General features: G+C 42.5%; 1 protein-coding gene across 1 annotated transcript; it reads left to right on the top strand.

Annotated features, from left to right (window-relative positions):
• The first annotated feature begins 205 nt into the window (after positions 1-205).
• LMO4 (LIM domain only 4) lies at positions 206-15,630 on the top strand. Its single transcript, XM_026116449.2, has 5 exons — positions 206-864; positions 3,090-3,328; positions 10,141-10,237; positions 10,591-10,746; positions 14,871-15,630. Exons 2-5 carry the CDS (start codon positions 3,093-3,095, stop codon positions 14,877-14,879), a joined length of 498 nt encoding a protein of 165 aa, XP_025972234.1. The 5' UTR covers positions 206-864; positions 3,090-3,092; the 3' UTR covers positions 14,880-15,630.
• Positions 15,631-18,857: the final 3,227 nt, after the last annotated feature.

The following is an 18,857-nucleotide window of genomic DNA, read 5'->3' as shown; positions in this document are numbered from 1 at the left end:
GGCGGCAGCCGCGGCCGCTTCCCACCTGACTCCCTCCCTCCTCTCCCTCCCTCTCCTCTGCCCCCTCCTTTTTTCCCCTCTCTCGCTCGCTCTCCTTTTTTTCCTCCTCTTTCACTCATTCCTTTGTCTTCCCCGGGATTGGCAGGTTTTATTATTCCGCCTGAACAAGCCGGGGGCGGATTGGCTGCGGCGGGCTGACGGCGGGGCCGAGCTGGAGTGTAGTTGGGATTCTGCTCTGTCAGTAACACATGTGTGAGGGGCAGCGCGCGGCGCGCACGCACGCACACGCTCACACCCGCACACACACACTCACCGCTCGCACACGCTCGCGCAGCGCGGCCTCCTCCCGCGTCCTGCCCGCGCCGCCGCCGCCACCGGATCCGCGGCAGCAGCTCCCGCGCGGCCCCGCTCGAACTCGCCGCTCGCCCTCTCCTGCGCGGCGCCTCGGCGGGCCGCGGCCGGCCGATCCCCCGCGGCGGGAGGCTCGGGAGCCGCCGGCGCCCGGCGGAGGGGGCGGGGGCGGGGGGGAAGCGGTACAAAGTGAAGCCACATTGCCAAACTTACCCGGCGATTGCAGCAGCGAGCGGCGGCGGCGCCCTGCGTGAGCAGCCCAGCGGCGGGGGCTGAGCTCTGCAGCTCCCCTCCCGGGAAGTGCGAGCGGAGGAAGGACCCAGGCGGACGCCTCGCGTAGCAGTATCTATATTTTTGCAGCCTGGGCTGCCGCTCGCTGGGCCGGGGGCTCCCTGCAGCGCTCCCGAAGCCCGGTGAGAGCGCGAGCGCTGCGTTTGCTCCTCGCCGAGGAACCTCCTCCGTGACCCCGAGCGGCGCTGCTCCCCGGCCTCTTGCAATATAGAGGGGAAGCAGGTAAGAAGTGCCGGGGATCGCTAACGCGGTTATTTCGGCGTACGTGCCCGGGCGGCCGGCCCGGCCCCGTCCCGCGCTGCGCGGGGCTGCGCGGCGCGGGGGGGCCGCGGGCATCGTCGCCGGCCCCGCGTACAAAGCGCGGCGGCGGCGGCCGCGGGCCGCTCTGCCGTCGGCGGCTGCCGGGGGGAGCGGGCTCGGCGGCCGCGGCCGTGCCGGGGGCAGGGGCGGGGGGGCGCCGGGCACCCGCTCCCCCGCGGTAAACACTGCTCCGAAACAGTGGCAGAAAAGATCAAAGTGAGCTCTCCGTTTCTCCCCTCTCCAGTTCCCTTCCTGCCCCCCGCACGGTCTTTTGTTTCAGTGCAGGAGAAATCCGGTGAATCACCTAATTAAAACCAAGACATGAATTAAGCATCCATTTTTGTAGTACAAATTGCCAGCTCTCCGCCTGTCCCTCCCTTGGTCTCCATTAAAAAAACACCAGAGACGCTGTTAAAAGGGGGGGTTATTTTGCCTCTAGCTCCCAGCTCTGCTTTCTATTTCACTGACTCCTATCCCAGGACCTAAATTGCTTGGCTGTGTAATTACTAGAGTAAGCCTATTTAAGTTAAAAGCTTTTTTCCCCCAACTCTAAATGAAACTTGATGAGGGCCCGTCCTTAGTTATCAAGGGAGTCACTTTCTGGTCAGTCCTCTTGATTCATCTTTTTAGATTTAATCAGCATTAAGGTATTGCTTGTCCTTAAGAGCTTTAGCTTAATGGGGTTACTGGATGGTTTTCTCAGTGTAGCGTTTCCCATTTTATATATATTTGCCTTCGACAAAGACGGGGCGATGTGGTAGCATGGAGTCTTTTTCTTTCTTTTAAGAAATCCGAAGTGATTTAAAGCGTAGGGAAACGGTTTAAAGACTCGTAGCAGGAAATGCAGATTCATTTAGGCTGTAGCTGGAAACTGTAACAAAAGGCAGTTCCTTGAACAAATGCATCAGAAATCAATTTACATAAAGGTATATGATGCGTTCGGATAAATGCAATGCTAATGGCTTTTAGAGTGGTTTTCTTTCCAAAGTCTCGGGGTTTTTGTTACAGCTTAATTGGTGCAGTTCTTCTGGTTTATTGTGCGGTCGCTGGACATACCTTCAGGAACTCTTTCTGAGGAAATGTGTGTTTAAAATCGGCCTAAGCTCTCCTCCTCCCGGAGCCGAGTTGGGCCGGTGGCAGGAAAAGTTCGCCCTCGCCGCTCGGAGGTATCAGCCCGGGCGTCCTTAGCGGATAGCCAGATGCCTCGGTATGAGCACACACGGCTTACAAAGGACAAAGACAAAACATGCTGCTTAATTGGCAGTAAATAACTTGATCTTTTTATAGTATAAGTGACTAGAGGAACACCGGGAGTTTATTGGACTCTGGATTGAAGGCAACAAATTAATCGGTTTAGAGTAAGCTTTATGAATTGATTCCTATATTATCTCTGAGTTGTCCTGCTTGCATAAAGCATTTATTAGAAAGTGAAAAATGCCCTTACTAGCAGTTTTGGAGGCAGCCAGACTAACTCCAGCCTGAGCGGTGCACTTCATTATCCTGCTGCCTTCCTATGGTCGGTAAACTTTCTTTTTTTTTTTTTTTTTTTTGAGTAACAAAGCTTTAGCGTTTAAACTGCTGATCAAGGGCAGATTAGCTAGACAAAAGTTGAGTATGTTTGTGTAGGAAGTTAACAGGCGTCCTAAAGTTCAATGATCTTTATTCGGGCCAGCGTCCTCAGTCTGGAGTGTTTTCTCCGGGTGCTTTTTATATCTCCAAAATAATTAAAAAAAAAAAAAAAAATCCTCAACGTCTGGACAGCCGGTTCCGAGCCCCTCGCTACCCCGCCTGGAGAGGCTCTCCTAGACTGAAAAACCAGTTTCACAACTTTTTTTTTTTTTCATCCACTCCTCACACACTTTTTTTTTTTTTTTTTTTAAGCAAAACAAAACCCGGGACTGTTCCTAACTTGCGAACTGCAGCTGCAGAGGCACAAGCGTGGAGCGGGGCCGCGCCCGGGGCCGCGCCGCGCTGCAACGCGGGGGCCGCGCCTGCTGCCCCGCTCGGCGCGGGGGCGCGGCGCCCCCTGCCCTGCCCTGCCTGCCGTGCCGTGCCGTGCCGTGCCGTGCCGTGCCGCGCCGTGCCGCGCCGTGCCGTGCCCCCCGCGGCGCCCGGGCGGCGGCCGCCCTGACCCGCCTCTCCCGCAGGCCATGGTGAACCCCGGCGGCAGCTCGCAGCCGCCCCCGGTGACGGCGGGCTCCCTCTCGTGGAAGAGGTGCGCCGGCTGCGGGGGGAAGATCGCCGACCGCTTCCTGCTCTACGCCATGGACAGCTACTGGCATAGCCGCTGCCTCAAGTGCTCCTGCTGCCAGGCCCAGCTGGGGGACATCGGCACGTCCTGCTACACCAAGAGCGGCATGATCCTCTGCAGAAACGACTACATCAGGTGAGCGCCGCCGGAGCGCGCCGGCCTCGCCGCAGCAGCCCGCCGGGCACCGCGTCCCCCTTCCCCCCGCTCCCCCTTTTCTCGCGGCTTCCGCGGAGGCAGCCGGGCCGCGGTGGGGCTCGCCCCTTCCTCAGCCCGGCCAGCCCCCCGCCCGGGCGCAGTTGTGGCTGCAAGCGGGGGGAAGAGCTGGGAGGGAGGCGGAACGACGACTGTAACTTTAAAGTGGTTTGTCAGCACAAAACAAGTCCTAACTAAAAATAAACAGCAATCAGAGAGGCTAAATTAATCTGCTTTGTTGTCGTGTTGAAGGAGAAGCGTGCATATCTGAACGGTAAATGTTAAAATCGTAGGGCTTAAATAAGGCTGTGGCAGAGGTGCTAAATAATGAAATGCCTGCCTTTAGTATCTGATTAATTATGATATTTACATAAGCACCTTTTAAACTCCTTTGAGTGGAAACAGAATGACTCATTCTCTGTTCTCCTTGTGAAAGAGCTGATTAACCGTCACTTGGAGGACCAGGGATCTACTTATAGCCCAAAACGGGGGTAATGTTCGTCTTCACATTGTTGCACAGAGGCTTTGAACCGACATTTTTCCTAACTTCCAGTATAGAAAATGCAGCGGAAAGGATGGAAAGGATATGCTCTTGCTCTTTATTTCTCATCTCTTTTATTTTCTGAGCTATTCACTTTAAATGCCGCAGATCTGGGTAGGGGGAACTAAGCCTTATTAATCTTGCATCTGTTGGGGTACAGTAAGATTATGCAGAGTATCCCTTCCAATGAGTTTTCAATATAATTAATAGAATTCATGAGGTCAGGTGCCCATAGGATCTTTTCAGGTGAACTCAAGCTACTTAAACTCATTAATTTAAAAGGAGGCATTTTGAAGGATTACACATTTAATTTGAGTAAATGGTTTGATAGACTGATGCACATGAATGCTTCAAGGAGGTGTTCTATTTCAACATTCAGTAATTAAAAAAACAACAAAAAGCCCTGTACCTTGCTGGCATAACAGAAACGCTTAGCTAAAACGAACAGCATTTTCTTTAAATGCTTCTAACTTCTCGCTTACAGTAAATATCAAGAGTTAATCCAGGCTTTTCTTTTCCCTAATGACTGAAAAGTTCCACTTTTTTCTTCTTTTCTGCAAATCAGTTGGCTACAAAATGCTGCAAGTTTGTTTCTGTTGTAAAACTTGACTTCTGTTTGAGATAGAAAGATTGACACTGTACTGAATTTCTTTAAATACGTGGACACATCATTATTCTAAAAGGAGTTAAGACTTGGTTATTCTGATAATGCAGCCTCTGTCCTGATACATGGCTGCATCTTCAGTCAATTAAGCAGAAGAAACTCAGCTCTAAACATGTTCTAGGAAATGCAGCATTAACTTCACTAGTTTTGGGGGGTATCTTTAGAGACAAATGCTAGAATATCAGCACACGTGAGTTTTTAATGGTGCTCTTTGGTCATCGTCCTAAGCAACAAGCCTAAGCCTGGCAGAATTGTAATTAAATAGAGCAGAACGGTGTTAGGGAAAGAGGCTCGTTTGAAGTGGAAAAATTGACACTACTGTTAAGATGCACTGAATAGTACAGATTCATCACTCGACCAACACCATCAAACAAACCCACATGTCTGATTACTCCTAATTAAAAAGAGAAGATGCGTCCACTGTATCCCAGAGGCAAGTTCAGGCAAGCTTATCACAATCCTCTGGTTTTATGTTGCCAAAAATTAATACTCGTTTATTTTAATGTAGGCGATTATGAATAGGATGCTTTATCAGATGAGAGTTTTGAATTGATCTCCTTGTTCCATCGCCTGACTTCTCTTTGGATCTATGTAATTTGACTTACAAAAATAACTCAGACAGATGCGTGCTGAAACTTGAACTGGACACCATACACTCAAGGTGGGGCTGGACGGCCCGGCTGTGCGAGGGCCGGGTTAGCTCGGAGCTCTCCCGCTGGCAGTGGGCTTCGCGGGCTTCCACGGGGGTTGTGCTGACACGAGCGAGGCCCTCGCCCTTCGTCGCTTGAAACGGCCTCACCTCAACGTGGAGCTGATGCCACCCATTAGGCGTCGAGTCTCGCCAGTTCCCCTCTGCCAATCCCCTCTTAATTTTCCGCGGGGCTCCCCCAGCCCCGGCGTGTCGCAGCGTGTAGCCTCGCGGCGGGCAGGCACAGGTCGCGGCCGGCGAGGCAGGGGCACGCGAGACAGCACTAACGAAACGAGGAGGATCGATCAGCCCGGCAGGCGCCAGGTGGAAGGGACTTGACTCCTACAGGCCAAGACCACAGGGCCATTTATTAGTGAGGTTTTTAACCGTCTGAGGTTGTGTCTGTTTGTTGCTGTTTAAACAACGCACGCTCCCCTCCCCCCTTCCCCCCCCCCCCCCAATCCACCACCCCACCACTGAATCAGCCGTAGAGCTGGGCGAGCTTCGGCAGCAGCTTCCATGGAAAGCCATGGTTCCTGGGAAGAGAGAGGGGGGTGGAAATCCCGGGCCTTTTGCTGCCTCCCCACCAGGAGAAGCACGTTCGCAGGGAGGAGAGTGGAGTGCAGCCCTCCCAACCTTAAGATGCCAGATAAAGCAGCAGCGTGGCAGTGAATCCACACAATTAAAAGCTTTAATTAGTGTCTCCTCCATTTTCTCTTAGTTCTGATAGGTTTTATCTAATGAGATCTGGTCCCTGGCTTAGATCTGCTCGGAATGACGTGTCCGAAATGAATGAGAGCCGCGTCGCAAACAAAACATTTAATTAACAAAATTGGCCTCTAAGAGAGCGCAGGGAGTGGTGGGGAAGGCGGGGGGGGTGGGGGGCTGCCCGGGCGCGCCTTAAAGGGGCAGCGCCCGCAGCCCCGCCCCGCCCCTCCGCGGGAGCGCGCCCTGGGCGCAGCGCGCCCGCCCCCCTCGCCGGGGGGCGCCACGGGCCGCGCCGCTCCGCGCCGGGCCGCGGCCGCGCTCCCGCCCGCAGCCGCAGTGTGCGCCGCGCCGCGCGGGGAGGGAGCGGAGGGGGCCGCCAGGCAGCGAGTTCATTTCCCTGGTAATCAGCGGCAAGCTGCTATATTCAGGGAATGCTGTCCCTTTAATTGAACAGGCTAGGTAATTAAATGGCACTTTTCCAATAGGACGTGCTAGGTAAATCTAATAGTTGGTTATTTAATATCACTTTGAAGTCTGCCCACTCAAGCACAATGACAGCACAGGAGCATGTGAACTATTAGCTAGGAAAAAAAAAAGCCCAGGATCTCAAAAATTAATTAAATCGCATGCAATTTAGGGGGAACGTTTATCTTGATTTGTCATAACAGAATTAATTCAAGGCCTCCAATTCACTTGGGGGCAGATCTGTTACTCTGAATTAACCAAGCGTAATTTGGCTGTTTTTTTTTTCCTTCCCCTTCTCTAATGCAGCACTTGCCATTATGCACAGCCCCCCTTTTAAGTATCAATAGCTTCTGGTGCTTTTAAGGTGCTTGGTCTCTAGTTATTCTGAAGTACCTTTAATGGACTTGGCTCCAGGCGTAATTTCTGTGTTGCCTTTCTTTGTTACATTTAATATAGCTGGTGCAGAATTTAGATTAAATATAGGGAATCTACAGAAACACCAATCACTTCTGGATCAGTAGTTTTAGATGTGCATTTCTCTTTCATAGGGCTTAGATATATGTTTGTGGGCACAAATACATACTGTGCAGTGCAGGAATTAGAGTACTTAAATCTGTTTGCCTTCACACTTTTGGAAACAACTTGGAATTTTCTTTTTTACGATAGTTTGCTAGAGTTGTGTTTCTACAGATACCAGATACTTTGCAGCAAGAAATGAAGCCGGACTGAAAAGATTTCTTGCTGCCTTCGTTCCCACTCTTGTGAATGTTCAGGAAAAAAAATAGGAGCACTCATGTATTTGGGGGTGTGGGGAATGCTATGTTGGAACTACACGGTAGTTAATTTAAGGTGGCTCAGTACAACGCTGCTGAGTGTAGAAGAGCCTGTCTTGTCCGTATATAGGGAACCTCTTGATGTTTGTGATTGATTGCATTGCCCAAATGTTGAAATATTAATGACCTTCTTGGACTGAGGACCCAAAGAGGAAACTGAAACCAATTCTGTCATCACAATTAAAGAGTCCCCTGGCTTTAATTAGCCTGACCTGGGGTATCTGTACCCATTGCTGCAGTTAAAGAGAAAAGAGCCCATTAAAGTCCAGTCTGAGACCGATAGCTACTTAATTGAGCACCTAAAGCCTCAAGCCTTTTAAATCAAATACTGTCCTGGACAGTCCCCCTGGTTAGCTAATTAGCTCTCCAGCCTCTCAGAAACCACGTGAGACAACTTTTTTCAGTAAAGAATAGTTACAGTGCTGGACCTCCTTCACTGGTAGGAAGGAATAACATTATTCTAAAGATAAAACCTTTTTCCTGTTAATGATATTACAAACCATTTGTAACAGTAGAGAAGGAAAAACAAGCTTAACTGTCCTGGTAAATAATACAAAGTACTAGAAAGCTTTAATAAGGGGGTCTAACTTTGCAAGACATTTTTAGGAATTTCAGCAGAAGGCTGCAGCTGAAGTGACTTCCGGAAACCTAGAAACGTATTGGAAGCATGGTTAGGTAAAACCTAGGGTGTGTGGAAAGCTTCTGGATTAGTTTGACTCCACTTATTAAAATTCACAGACACTCAAGATGTACAACTACTTCTAGTCAGAGAGACTTGTATAATGAATGAGTGCTTAAAAAAGAAAAGCAGCGCAATGAGACTGATATTCCAAAAAGCTGCATTTTTAGTTGCTGGTGCAGTTGTACAGAGGGTTGTGAGAAAAAGCTGATCATGTTTGTATTCTCCAGGAGAAGTAACATTGTCAATTCATCTGCAGAACTTCGTATTTCTGCCCCCACCCTACCCAATAGTGCCTTTTTGGATCTTGGTTCTAGAAATGTGACTGTGTCTTGCTACCTTCCTCTTAAAGTGCTTCCCGTACACTTTTTTTCTGTGTGCCAACTTCATTGCTAGTAACCATGCAGGAAGAAAAAGGCGCATTGTAAAGCGTTGGAAGTAACCTCAATACATCACGTAACTACTCGGAACTGGTACCGATTTAGAAGATGCCATAATAATGGACCCGTAGTTTCTAGACAGTTTAGTCCTTTTGGCTGGAGGTCCTGACAATGTATTAGTTCAGCTTTCCCTTTGTAACCACTGCGATTCTGCAAGAATGTGTCAATGTGTCGTGGATCTCAGACTAATTAGTTTTGAAATGGAGTTTTGATTGAACTCTTCAAATCGATGCTGCTGCAAAATTTGTTTCTCGGCTTCCTATTAAAAGCCATCTTAAGGGGCAGTTTTACTACTCTCTCTGTCGTTCAGTCGATACATTTAATAACAACTTACAGGCTATTTTCAATAAAGTGGCGACAGCAAATTAGTAGTTTGAACATGACAAGCCTCCTCTGCAAGCTCAGATTCTGAAAATTCAAAGCAATTATTTTTATACAGAGGCACACTGCAATCATTCAGATTACGGGTATTCTGTTGTAATGCGTCTCGTAGGTTGACACAAACAGAATTTTATGACTTTATTTGGACAGGAAAGAGATGCAAATATTAATATTTATTATGACACCAATACGCTAATTTGTAAATCCTATTACTGTGTTTTACATCGTGCAGGAAAGTGGGTCTGTGACCCTGCCAGCTAGTTCAGTTTCCTTTTCTACTGTGAAATGATTGTGGTACTCTTTATAAATATTTGTGTATATTAAAGAGAGAAGCACAAAAGCAAATAAAGGTTTTCTAATTCTAGCTAACACAGTCTGTAAAAGTAGAACTCAATAATCATTATTGTATTATATTGTGAATCGATGTGTTGTGCCTTTAAATGGATTTGAAGAATTATGTATATATTTTTCTTCACCACTCTTCTGCCTATTTTCCCCCTCCCCCACTGCATGCGCCCCCCCCCCCCCCCCCCCATGGCAGATGTTGTGGTCTCATTTGATTGCATAGGAAAACTGCAGTGATACAGCAAACACCCAGAGAGATATGATGACAAATGGGTCCAGATCCCGGTAAATTACTTTCTGCTCAAATCGAAATTTCATTCAGTTTGTTGCTAGCAGAGATGAAGTAATCTAAATTGTGGACTCAGGAGCAGATAGAGGGAAGTTGGAGCAAGCATTTCATTATCAAGAGAGAGAGAAGGTTAGGATGAAAGAGATGAGCAGAGGCAAATCTAAAGTGTTGACACCATGATTGAAAAGGTTAACCCATACACATTATATATCAACCTGGATAGCAGAGAGTTTCTAATGGAAACTCTGCACTGATGGAGGTTTACTGGAGTTTCAATACACTGAGCATGATGTCTTCTTAGATATACAATCAAATCCTCTTAACCCTTTTGATGACTCATATCTCAAGATATGATTAAAGTACAAAAGAGTTCTTCATATAATTTCAAGGACACAATGCATTTAAACTCCAGTCATGAATTGTATCTTTTTTTTATGATGAACCCAGTAATCTGATAAAATGTGTGTAGTACAGAATTGTTTGTGTTTCTAGAGGTGTAAGTCAATATTTCTGATTAAATCCTGTGCAACCACATCCAAGGTAGGGTGAAGCTACCAGTTGTTATACAAAAATATACTTTTTCATATTATAACCCATAAGCAAGTTGGAAGACAGGGGTCAGAAGTCTAAAACAGTTGTGTAATAAACCATTGCAGTGATGCGCAAAAATGCTTACAGCCTCTTGTGTATTAAATTATTCATGATCATCACCTCTGTTTCAGGTTATTTGGAAATAGTGGTGCTTGCAGTGCCTGTGGACAGTCCATTCCTGCTAGCGAGCTGGTCATGAGGGCACAGGGCAATGTCTATCATCTTAAGGTGAGGGGGGTTTTCCTATACCTTTTTTAGTAGCTTATTAGTAGTGCCCTGCTTCTTTTGTATAAAATCTGCACCTGCTTATGAACAAAGTGCAAAGCAATAACTAAAAATATGTGTATATATTATAAAGCTTCCTTTAGTGTATAACTTTGTCCCCTCATAATTGGTAAAACTGTACTTGAGTTATGTGCTGCATAGTCCCAACAGGTAAGACTAATGCCATTTTTGGAGATACTAGAAACCAAGCAGCTCCGTATCTCAAGTGTACTCACAGTCTCTGAAGTGTAATTTTCAAACCTGCAGCATACTTAATTTGTGCTGTAGTTTCACTTGCTGTCTCTTTCCTTTTTCAGTGTTTTACATGCTCTACCTGCCGGAATCGCCTGGTCCCAGGAGATCGGTTTCACTACATCAATGGCAGTTTATTTTGTGAACATGATAGACCTACAGCTCTCATCAATGGCCATTTGAATTCACTTCAGAGTAATCCACTACTGCCAGACCAGAAGGTGAATACTCAACAATTACTAATAAGCTTTATTAGAGCTAAATGAAGATCAATTTCTTTTCAGTCTAATAGTGGATATTCCCCACCTCCCCAAGGGGGACCTTTAAATAACTGAACTTAACGTAGTTAACTTAGGCATGAAGTATGGGGCAAAAATACTAACCCTTTAAATATGACATATGAGTCGGTTTATTTAGGTTTGGGCATGTGAATCTGCATAGCTGTTGAACTCCTTTTATATAAAAGTGGAATGGAGAACATACGCTGATACAAATTGTCTTAACAAAAAGAAGCATTTTATTTTATAATTTTATAACTTTGAAATTAAGGGCTAGAAGAGTGCAGGTTACTATGGAAGGAAAATTAGATCCTTTAATATGGAAATACAGGTCTTGTGAAAAGAAGGTTCCTGAATTAAGCCAATGTATTTCACTTTAATATTAAGGTTGTAGTTGAGGAAACATGCAGGGGGACCCTTTCAGAAGTATTTTCTTGTCTGTTTTATATGTCATAACTCAGATTTAAAAAACAAATTCTTATTTTCTTATCACTCCATAACACTTATAGCTCAATAGAGATTGTACATTTCTGTGCTCAATAGTTCTTGGTTTCTAGTTAAATGAGTAAATTAGGAGTGTACAAATCACACAGAGAAGAAGAAGAAAAAAAAATCTGATCAACAGTTGTCCTGAAACTAGATAGTTTCAGATCTATTTTAATCTCCTTAATAAGTCCTAAAGCTATGCAAGTGAGTGCATTTTGATAACTGCTGTGCCTAATTTGTAACAATTACTGTCAACCTTGAGTTAAGAGACTGTTCATTCCACCCTGGTCCAGAAAAGAGTGAATGTATGACTCTTGCACATAATTTTATTCACATCATATTTCATACTGATTATGTATTGATGACATTGATTCATTTACTCTTTACAGCGCCACTTGCATGGATATTAAATCTTATTGACCACAGATGAATTTTAATTTCAGATTGGTGATAGATTTTTCCATCAGCTCTGATAGTATATTTGACTTTTTCATCATTAACCCAGGCAATCACACAGCACTGAGTTATTGCAATGAAACAAAAAGTGCACACTTCAGTTGGTAATTCTTTATAGATTTACAATAGGAACTTCATTAATGTCTGTAAGGATCACAAAAAATAACATTTATCTGCAAATACGAATTTGGAAGATTAAAAAAATCTGGGACAAATGCTAGGCTTATCTATTCTATAATGTGCAGAATAATTTTTAATGCCTTTACACAGTAGATAAATATGTACAAGAAAATACAAACCAGTTTTTAATTTCCATGATTTTTTGTTGTGTTGCTACATTTCAATATCCATGTTTGCTTTTTTTCTGTGCATAAATTTACTGATTAATTTTAAGTATTCTTTTGAGTCTTATACAGTGAATGTAATTACATCAAAATAAAACATAGACCTTTTTTATTTACTTAATTTATCAATTGAGGTGACAAGAGAGAGTTGAGTACAAAAGTCATATAGTTAGGCAGAACAAAGATAATTAAGATTGGAGGAGAATGTGCAGCCTCTCCTCAAGGAAGTACAAATACAGTTAAAGATTCATAGATTTATACTGTTGTGAATTTTAATGAAACAAATCTGTAATACAGAGTAGCTAGCAGTGAATCTGTTAAATGAATATTTGTAGGTATCCCATTTCAAAATACAGGTAAAACCATTCATCTTTATACACTGCAGTAAAAAGTTTACCATTCTGAGAGAGTGGTTTATCCACTTGTCTTCTATGAATGTAAAGTTTAATGTAACTTCAAATAGGTGTCTAAATTGTCATTTAGTTTTATCAGTTTCTTACTATGCCTCAGCAAAGCATAAAAATGATTTAGTTTCAATAAAAGCAGTAGACATGATAAGGAACACAGAACATGGAAAAGAGAAGTAAAATTGGACGAGGCTTGCAGAGCTCACAATTGCACGTACCTGGTAGTAGAAGCTAAATGCAGATGAAACGCTAAGCGCCGTCACTGACTGTTAACTGCATTGCTACAGTCCACGATGAGGCAGATGAAGAGGTATTAAGGAGAAAATTGGGGAGAGAGATTATAGCTTTTGTTTTTCCCTTTATAATATCTCTCTAGCAAATGATGTAAGTCCTCCTACCAGTTTTCAAAGGGGAATTGGAGAGCACCCGAACCCTAGAAAAATGAAATACAACTGAAGAAATGAGTTAGTAATTGGTAGGTTTGTCAGGTTTCTGGAGTTCTGGAAACTGAAGGGGCAAGTGTGGAAAAGGTAGTGTTTTGTGTGATGGCTTTTTAACAATGTAAGGATGTAAACATCAGAAACGTTTTCCAGAAAGCTCTGTGTTTTAGGGCCACTAATTAAAAATGTTCTTCCACTTTGACAGAGTTGACTGTAATAGATACAATACTCTTTATTAAACATTAAAGCTCAATCAGTCTCCAGGTTATTCTGCCACTAGAGATTATAGACATAGCAGAATATTCACAGAGTTTTTCATTAAGATGAGATTGAGACATACTCCGCATTAAAAAAACCTTTTTGTTGCTTTTATGAAGGTGACAGTTATGAACTCACTGTTGTCTTTATATAGTTTCCAAGTTAATGTGTCTTGATGACTGGTGCAGGCATGAAGGGTTGAATGACCTAACTTTATTTAGAAGGTTGATTTTTCTTTTAAGGAGGCAAATGCAGTGATGTTGGTTATTCCAGGGAGGCCTTTTGCTTCCTTAAGTCATTTCACACGTGTAAATTATAACTTCTGATCAGTTGCTGTGTATTTTGGAAAAAAAAATTATCTAAACTTGGTACTGCTTGCTTTGCAGACTGCAAACCCTGAGCGCTAGTTTGTGATGTCCTATATGCCAGGATGTTTGAAGGGGTTGCATTGTCCTCTGTAGAGAATTCTCTATGATTTTGGCTTTGGTAGTATTTCAGTAGTTCTTGCTTGCAACAGTGTTACCAGCTGCTAAAAGTGTAAATTTTCCACTGGTTTGCAATGTTCATAGCAAACGGTGATCTTCAGCTTCTGTACTTTTAAATAAAGTATGAGTTAGATTACGTCTCTTAGAGAAGATCTTAAAAATCTTCTAGTTTACATATCACTCAACAATTCCCTTGTAGTTACATAATTGGTGTTGTCTGTGTCCATAGTAGAAGATATTTGATGCTCATTTATTAAATATGCTTGCTGGCTGCTCCCTAATCTTTGTTCTGGACAGACAAATTACCTTTCTCACACTGAGCTTCAGCTCTGGGGAATTAAACCTCCAAGCCTCTACTACTTTAATTAGCTTGAAAGTGGGGGGTTGCAGTTACTAATAGACCTCAGGCTTTTAGTAACTTAGAGAAAGGGTGAAAAAAGAACTTCCTGGGAAGCGCAAAATGTCATTTAAAAACCATAAAAATCTAATATATATTATTTCATTTTGGTAATTGCAAACAGATTGTATTTGAAGACTATGGATGATCATTTCTACTTTATCCATGAAAGTTTAGATTTTTATTGAGTTAGACACTTTTAATTATCACAATTCATTAACACCAGTGTGAAAGCACATGTTTGACTTCATATATTAAAATGTTTATGTAACATTAACTAACATACCAGATGAGGAATTTTAAATGGGGGGGAAAAATCCTGAAATATCTATATTTAGCTCTTGTGCAATGCAGCATATTAACCAAAGTTGCCTTGGGAGGATATTGGCTGTACTTCTTATTTGCTTTACACACTATTTCTTCCAATTATAAGAGCATATTACTAGCTTCTTCAAAGGCATGGCATAATGTTTCTTCCCTTTTAAAAGGGGCCCAGAAAAGCCACCTTCTTCACTGTACAATTTGCTACCAGAAAGTATGCTTATTTATTGTTGTCTTTTTTTTTTCTGTCCACTCTTTTTAGTGAAACTGGAGGAAATATTTGCTTTTTGCTATTTGGAGTTGAAACATTAGCAGTATGAATGGATAGTGTAGAAAGCCTTAATCAAGTCACAGTTAGAAAGTAATCTAATAAAAATGATTAGTGAATAAGGAAAAGACAAAAGCAGTCATGTTGTAGTTTCCTATCTCAAATTCAGCATTTTAGCTAAGATACCCATTTTTATTTCTTACAGGTCTGCTAAAAGGTCAGAGTAATGCAGAATGCGTGCCTTCATCTCAAATTTTGTTCATCACAGATGGATCCCATGTCTCCAAGTAGACAAGTCACCTTTGTAGCTAGCATCAATGCCAGCTCCATACCATTGCACCTTCTTTATTCTTGATTGCCCTTCCCACATTTATTGGTGTATTAAAATGACTGAATATGAACATTAAGGACTCCATGAACCTGGGCTAATGGGAGACTGTAGAGAAAATGAAAAAAGATCCACCGGAGGACATCTTTGGGGGGGCGGGTGGGGAAGATGACTAATGAAACTAATTAAAAGAAGCATTGAAATCTGCTTTCTACCCTCATTAACAATTAGCAGGGCACTGGCCAGAGTTTGTACCCTGTGTTTTACCTTAACAACATTCTCTTTGCTCTTTGTATATTTAAGTGTTGTAAGGAAATGTGTTTCAATCAAACTGAACATGAGATAAAGGAAAGATGTGGCTTTTGTGATATTCTATCACAAACACTTTTATTGTATCTCTGTAAAATACAATGTATGTATGCATGTAAGTGTTTTTGTCCTAATGTTGCTACTTCCCATGGCAAAAAAAAGAGAAAAAAGGAAAAAAAAATCAGGCTCATAGCAGCTACTGTGTAGAAATTTTCACCTACTTCTAATTTGCTGAATGAAGAAAAATCTTTTATTTGTGATATTTTCAGAGACATTTGCTCTAGTATGGTGTATTTAAATAATAAAAAAGTAAAACAAAAACACTGAATTGAGTATGGGTTTTAGCAGTTCTGGTGCTTTCCCCCCCCCCCCCCCCCAGTCAAAACATTACTCTGAAACTAAATCTTATGTAGTAATTACCTTTAAAAGTAGCTTTTTGGGTTGGAGATTTTTTTTTTGTGTGTGTTACACCTGTAAAGAATCTGTTAAACTACTTAACTGTGTCACTCTTGGCAAGGATACAGAGCACTGCTTCAAACTGATCTTTATTTTTCATTGAGATTCTTAATTCTGATAACAGCAAAGATATCATAGTTCATCTTGCAGTGAACTGTGGTAGGTGTAGAGGTATTGTGATCTCTTTCCATCTGGTTCCTCTTCACAGAGTGCTCTCTGTAGAGGTGCACGTGAGTGTGAGTGTGCAAGCATGAGTGTGTATGTGTATACCTAAGAGGTCAAAGAGTAAAAATAATGCAAAAAGAGGTCCATATCTTGTACTGAGCACCAGAATTGGATGTTCATAAAAAGTAATACAATAGCTATTCTGATCTAAACAACATAAAGTTGTGTTTGCTGTCATAAGAGATGTAACTTTTTAATACTGGTGATCTTAAGGAAAGAAAAGAATTTCTTGGATGATTTCTGAGAACCAGCTGATCTCAAATATGATCTGTTCTCCAGAAAAAAACCCAACCCCCTCAAAACTACGACGCCTCCTCTCTGGTTAGAAAGGGAGGAAATTCATCTAGTGTTTTTTTCCCTTCAGGTACTGACAGGTAGATAAATGCAGAATAATTTTGAGGAAAAAAATCCTGACTTTTCACATTTGTAGCAAGCATATTAAATGAATCTATGACCATGTATTGTATGCTTTTGGTCAGGAAATTGCAAGCACCTAGAAGGTGCCTCTGCTGCAATTCTTAACAAATCAATATTGGTAACTATTCTGCTTTTACAGGAGACTAATAAATTTGAAATACATCATGATTATATTTTCTCTTTTAATTCTGTTTTCAAGAAGGTGTTCACTGTTTAGCTTGCCTGGTTACAGAGTGAGCTTGACTTATTTTTGTTATGATTCTGATACACAAAAAGCTGATTTACAGATTTGTCTGTCTAAACCACCGCCAGCAAGATTTTTTTCAGATCCTACTTCTTGACCTCTGGTATATTGGAGGTCTGCCGAATTTCTGCTTTTAACACTTCAGTGCTTGGGAAAAAATAGGATTCTTGCAGAGAAACAAAAATGACGTAATGTACGGTATCGAACATAAAAGACAAAAGAATACTTGCATGGCGTGTGCAGTAATAAAAAATACTGAAGCTGTGCATGACTTTTTAAATTAAATGCAATTACGTATTTTTTTTAAAGAAGTTTTTAAGCTTTTTGATCTGGCATTAAAGTCTTTAGGTAGAGTCCTCCAAATTGTGCTGTTTGAATTTCTTTGAAAACACACTTGAAGTCATATGAATATGGCATTTAAGTATTAGTGAGACTGTAGACATCTTTTTATATTCTTTCAGTATAAGTACTCAAGGTACAGTATTTAAATCTAACATGTACGGATTTTTGGTTGTCCAATATAACCTAGAAGTGCTAAGAAGATAGTTAATAACTTCTAGTAAGTAATGTAGTATGGCATTTAGTGATGTAGAGGTTGAAGTTCATTAAAGGCTTTAAATAAACTATTATATGACTCGTTTGTAAAGCACAGCTACCTATTTAATAGCTTACTTTAAAAGCATTTCTTAAGTTGCAGACCTATAAGATTACAAATGTCACTCATGTTAGCATAATCCACATGCAAGTGATGAAGCCTTTGCTTTGATGTGCTAAATTGAAGGAGGACTAATGGAGCTATGAATATACAATAGAACATATTTAAGTAGTATTCTTGCTTTAGGTAAAATGCTTTCTTGAAACCGGAGGCATTTCAGACAATAAAACAGGCTCTAATGGGGATGTTAGGTGTGGATAAAAGGCTACTGGAAACACTTAGGTTTGTCCTATCGTGAAAAATCACTTTTTTTAGGAGAACTGTGAGGAAAAACATGCACTTGTTCACCTTTTATCACATGCGATTGCTACACTGAATCTGAAATACACCCTTCTGCGTTTAGCGCTGCTGAAGAGTCACACAAATAATCATTCAGTAAGAGCTTCCCTCACTTTCAAAAATGAATGCTGTTAAAAAATATCAAAGGAAATATTACTAATCTGAAATCATCCTAGTGAACCTGGATAAAATGCATTGTCCGTACTGCATCTAAATGTCTCAATCATATAAATTGTCACTCTTATTAATGAAACAATTTTGTAAAAAGATTGCCCTCTAAATGGGTTTAATGTTTTTACCTATCCAGCTGTCTAGTTATGAGATTTACGCATCCTGGCAGGCAGTGGGACATTAAGCCTTTCTAAACCAAATTCTGTTTGCAACAAGATACTGTCTTTTTGGTCCTACGTGATTTATCTTTAAATATTTTAACAGGTTATGCAGTATCTTATGAAATACAAAATGAGAATGTCTTACCAAAATGAAGCCTATGAAATTAAGTCACATCTTTAGAATATTAACCACACTGAGTTTGTCTCCCCGATTCCCTGTAGTTAACACTGATAAAATTTGCAGCATCTAATTTTAAGGTAAATGCTAAAAACACAGATACTAGTGTAGTATGACTTGATATGCAGTATTGTCAGGCATTTCAGAAGGCCATTTTAGCTTAAAATTTTTATCAAATTCATTGGTCAGTAGTTTCGTATCAGAAGTATGGCTCTTTGCAAGGATCTATCTTCTGAACGGCTCTATTAACATATAAAATTGAGATTGGGACAGCTATGCATATAGTTTTTAAGTATTAAATTGCTTTAGTGTGATATGGTGTGTGCTGGGGTAATTTCACTACCGGCGCCCACAGCACACGGCGTGCCACATAACCATGGTGGCTGCTTGTCACTTTTTAGCGCCAGGTGTGTGCCTATTGTCAGTCCAGCGAAGCCACAGAAAAGCTCATTGCAATTAAACAGCAATTTGTTTCTATGAAACTGCAATTAAAGTATTACTGATCAGCCATTTTAGATTGGCAGTGCCTTGGCTGCATGCTAAGCAGTGAGGCGCTCTCATGTTATTTCCGCGGCGCCTGAGCGGCGAGCGACGGTGGAGCGCAGCTGCCCACCTGCGCGCCTTGGCGAGAGCGGGGCCCACAGCACGCCGGAGCCGCCGCTCCCAGCCCGCCCGCGCTGCAGCGGCAACAAGTCGGGGCTGAGCTCCG

Source organism: Dromaius novaehollandiae, chromosome 8 (genome assembly GCF_036370855.1).
Source record: "Dromaius novaehollandiae isolate bDroNov1 chromosome 8, bDroNov1.hap1, whole genome shotgun sequence".
Taxonomy (NCBI): domain Eukaryota; kingdom Metazoa; phylum Chordata; class Aves; order Casuariiformes; family Dromaiidae; genus Dromaius; species Dromaius novaehollandiae.
This window is presented reverse-complemented; position numbering and strand designations above follow the sequence as displayed.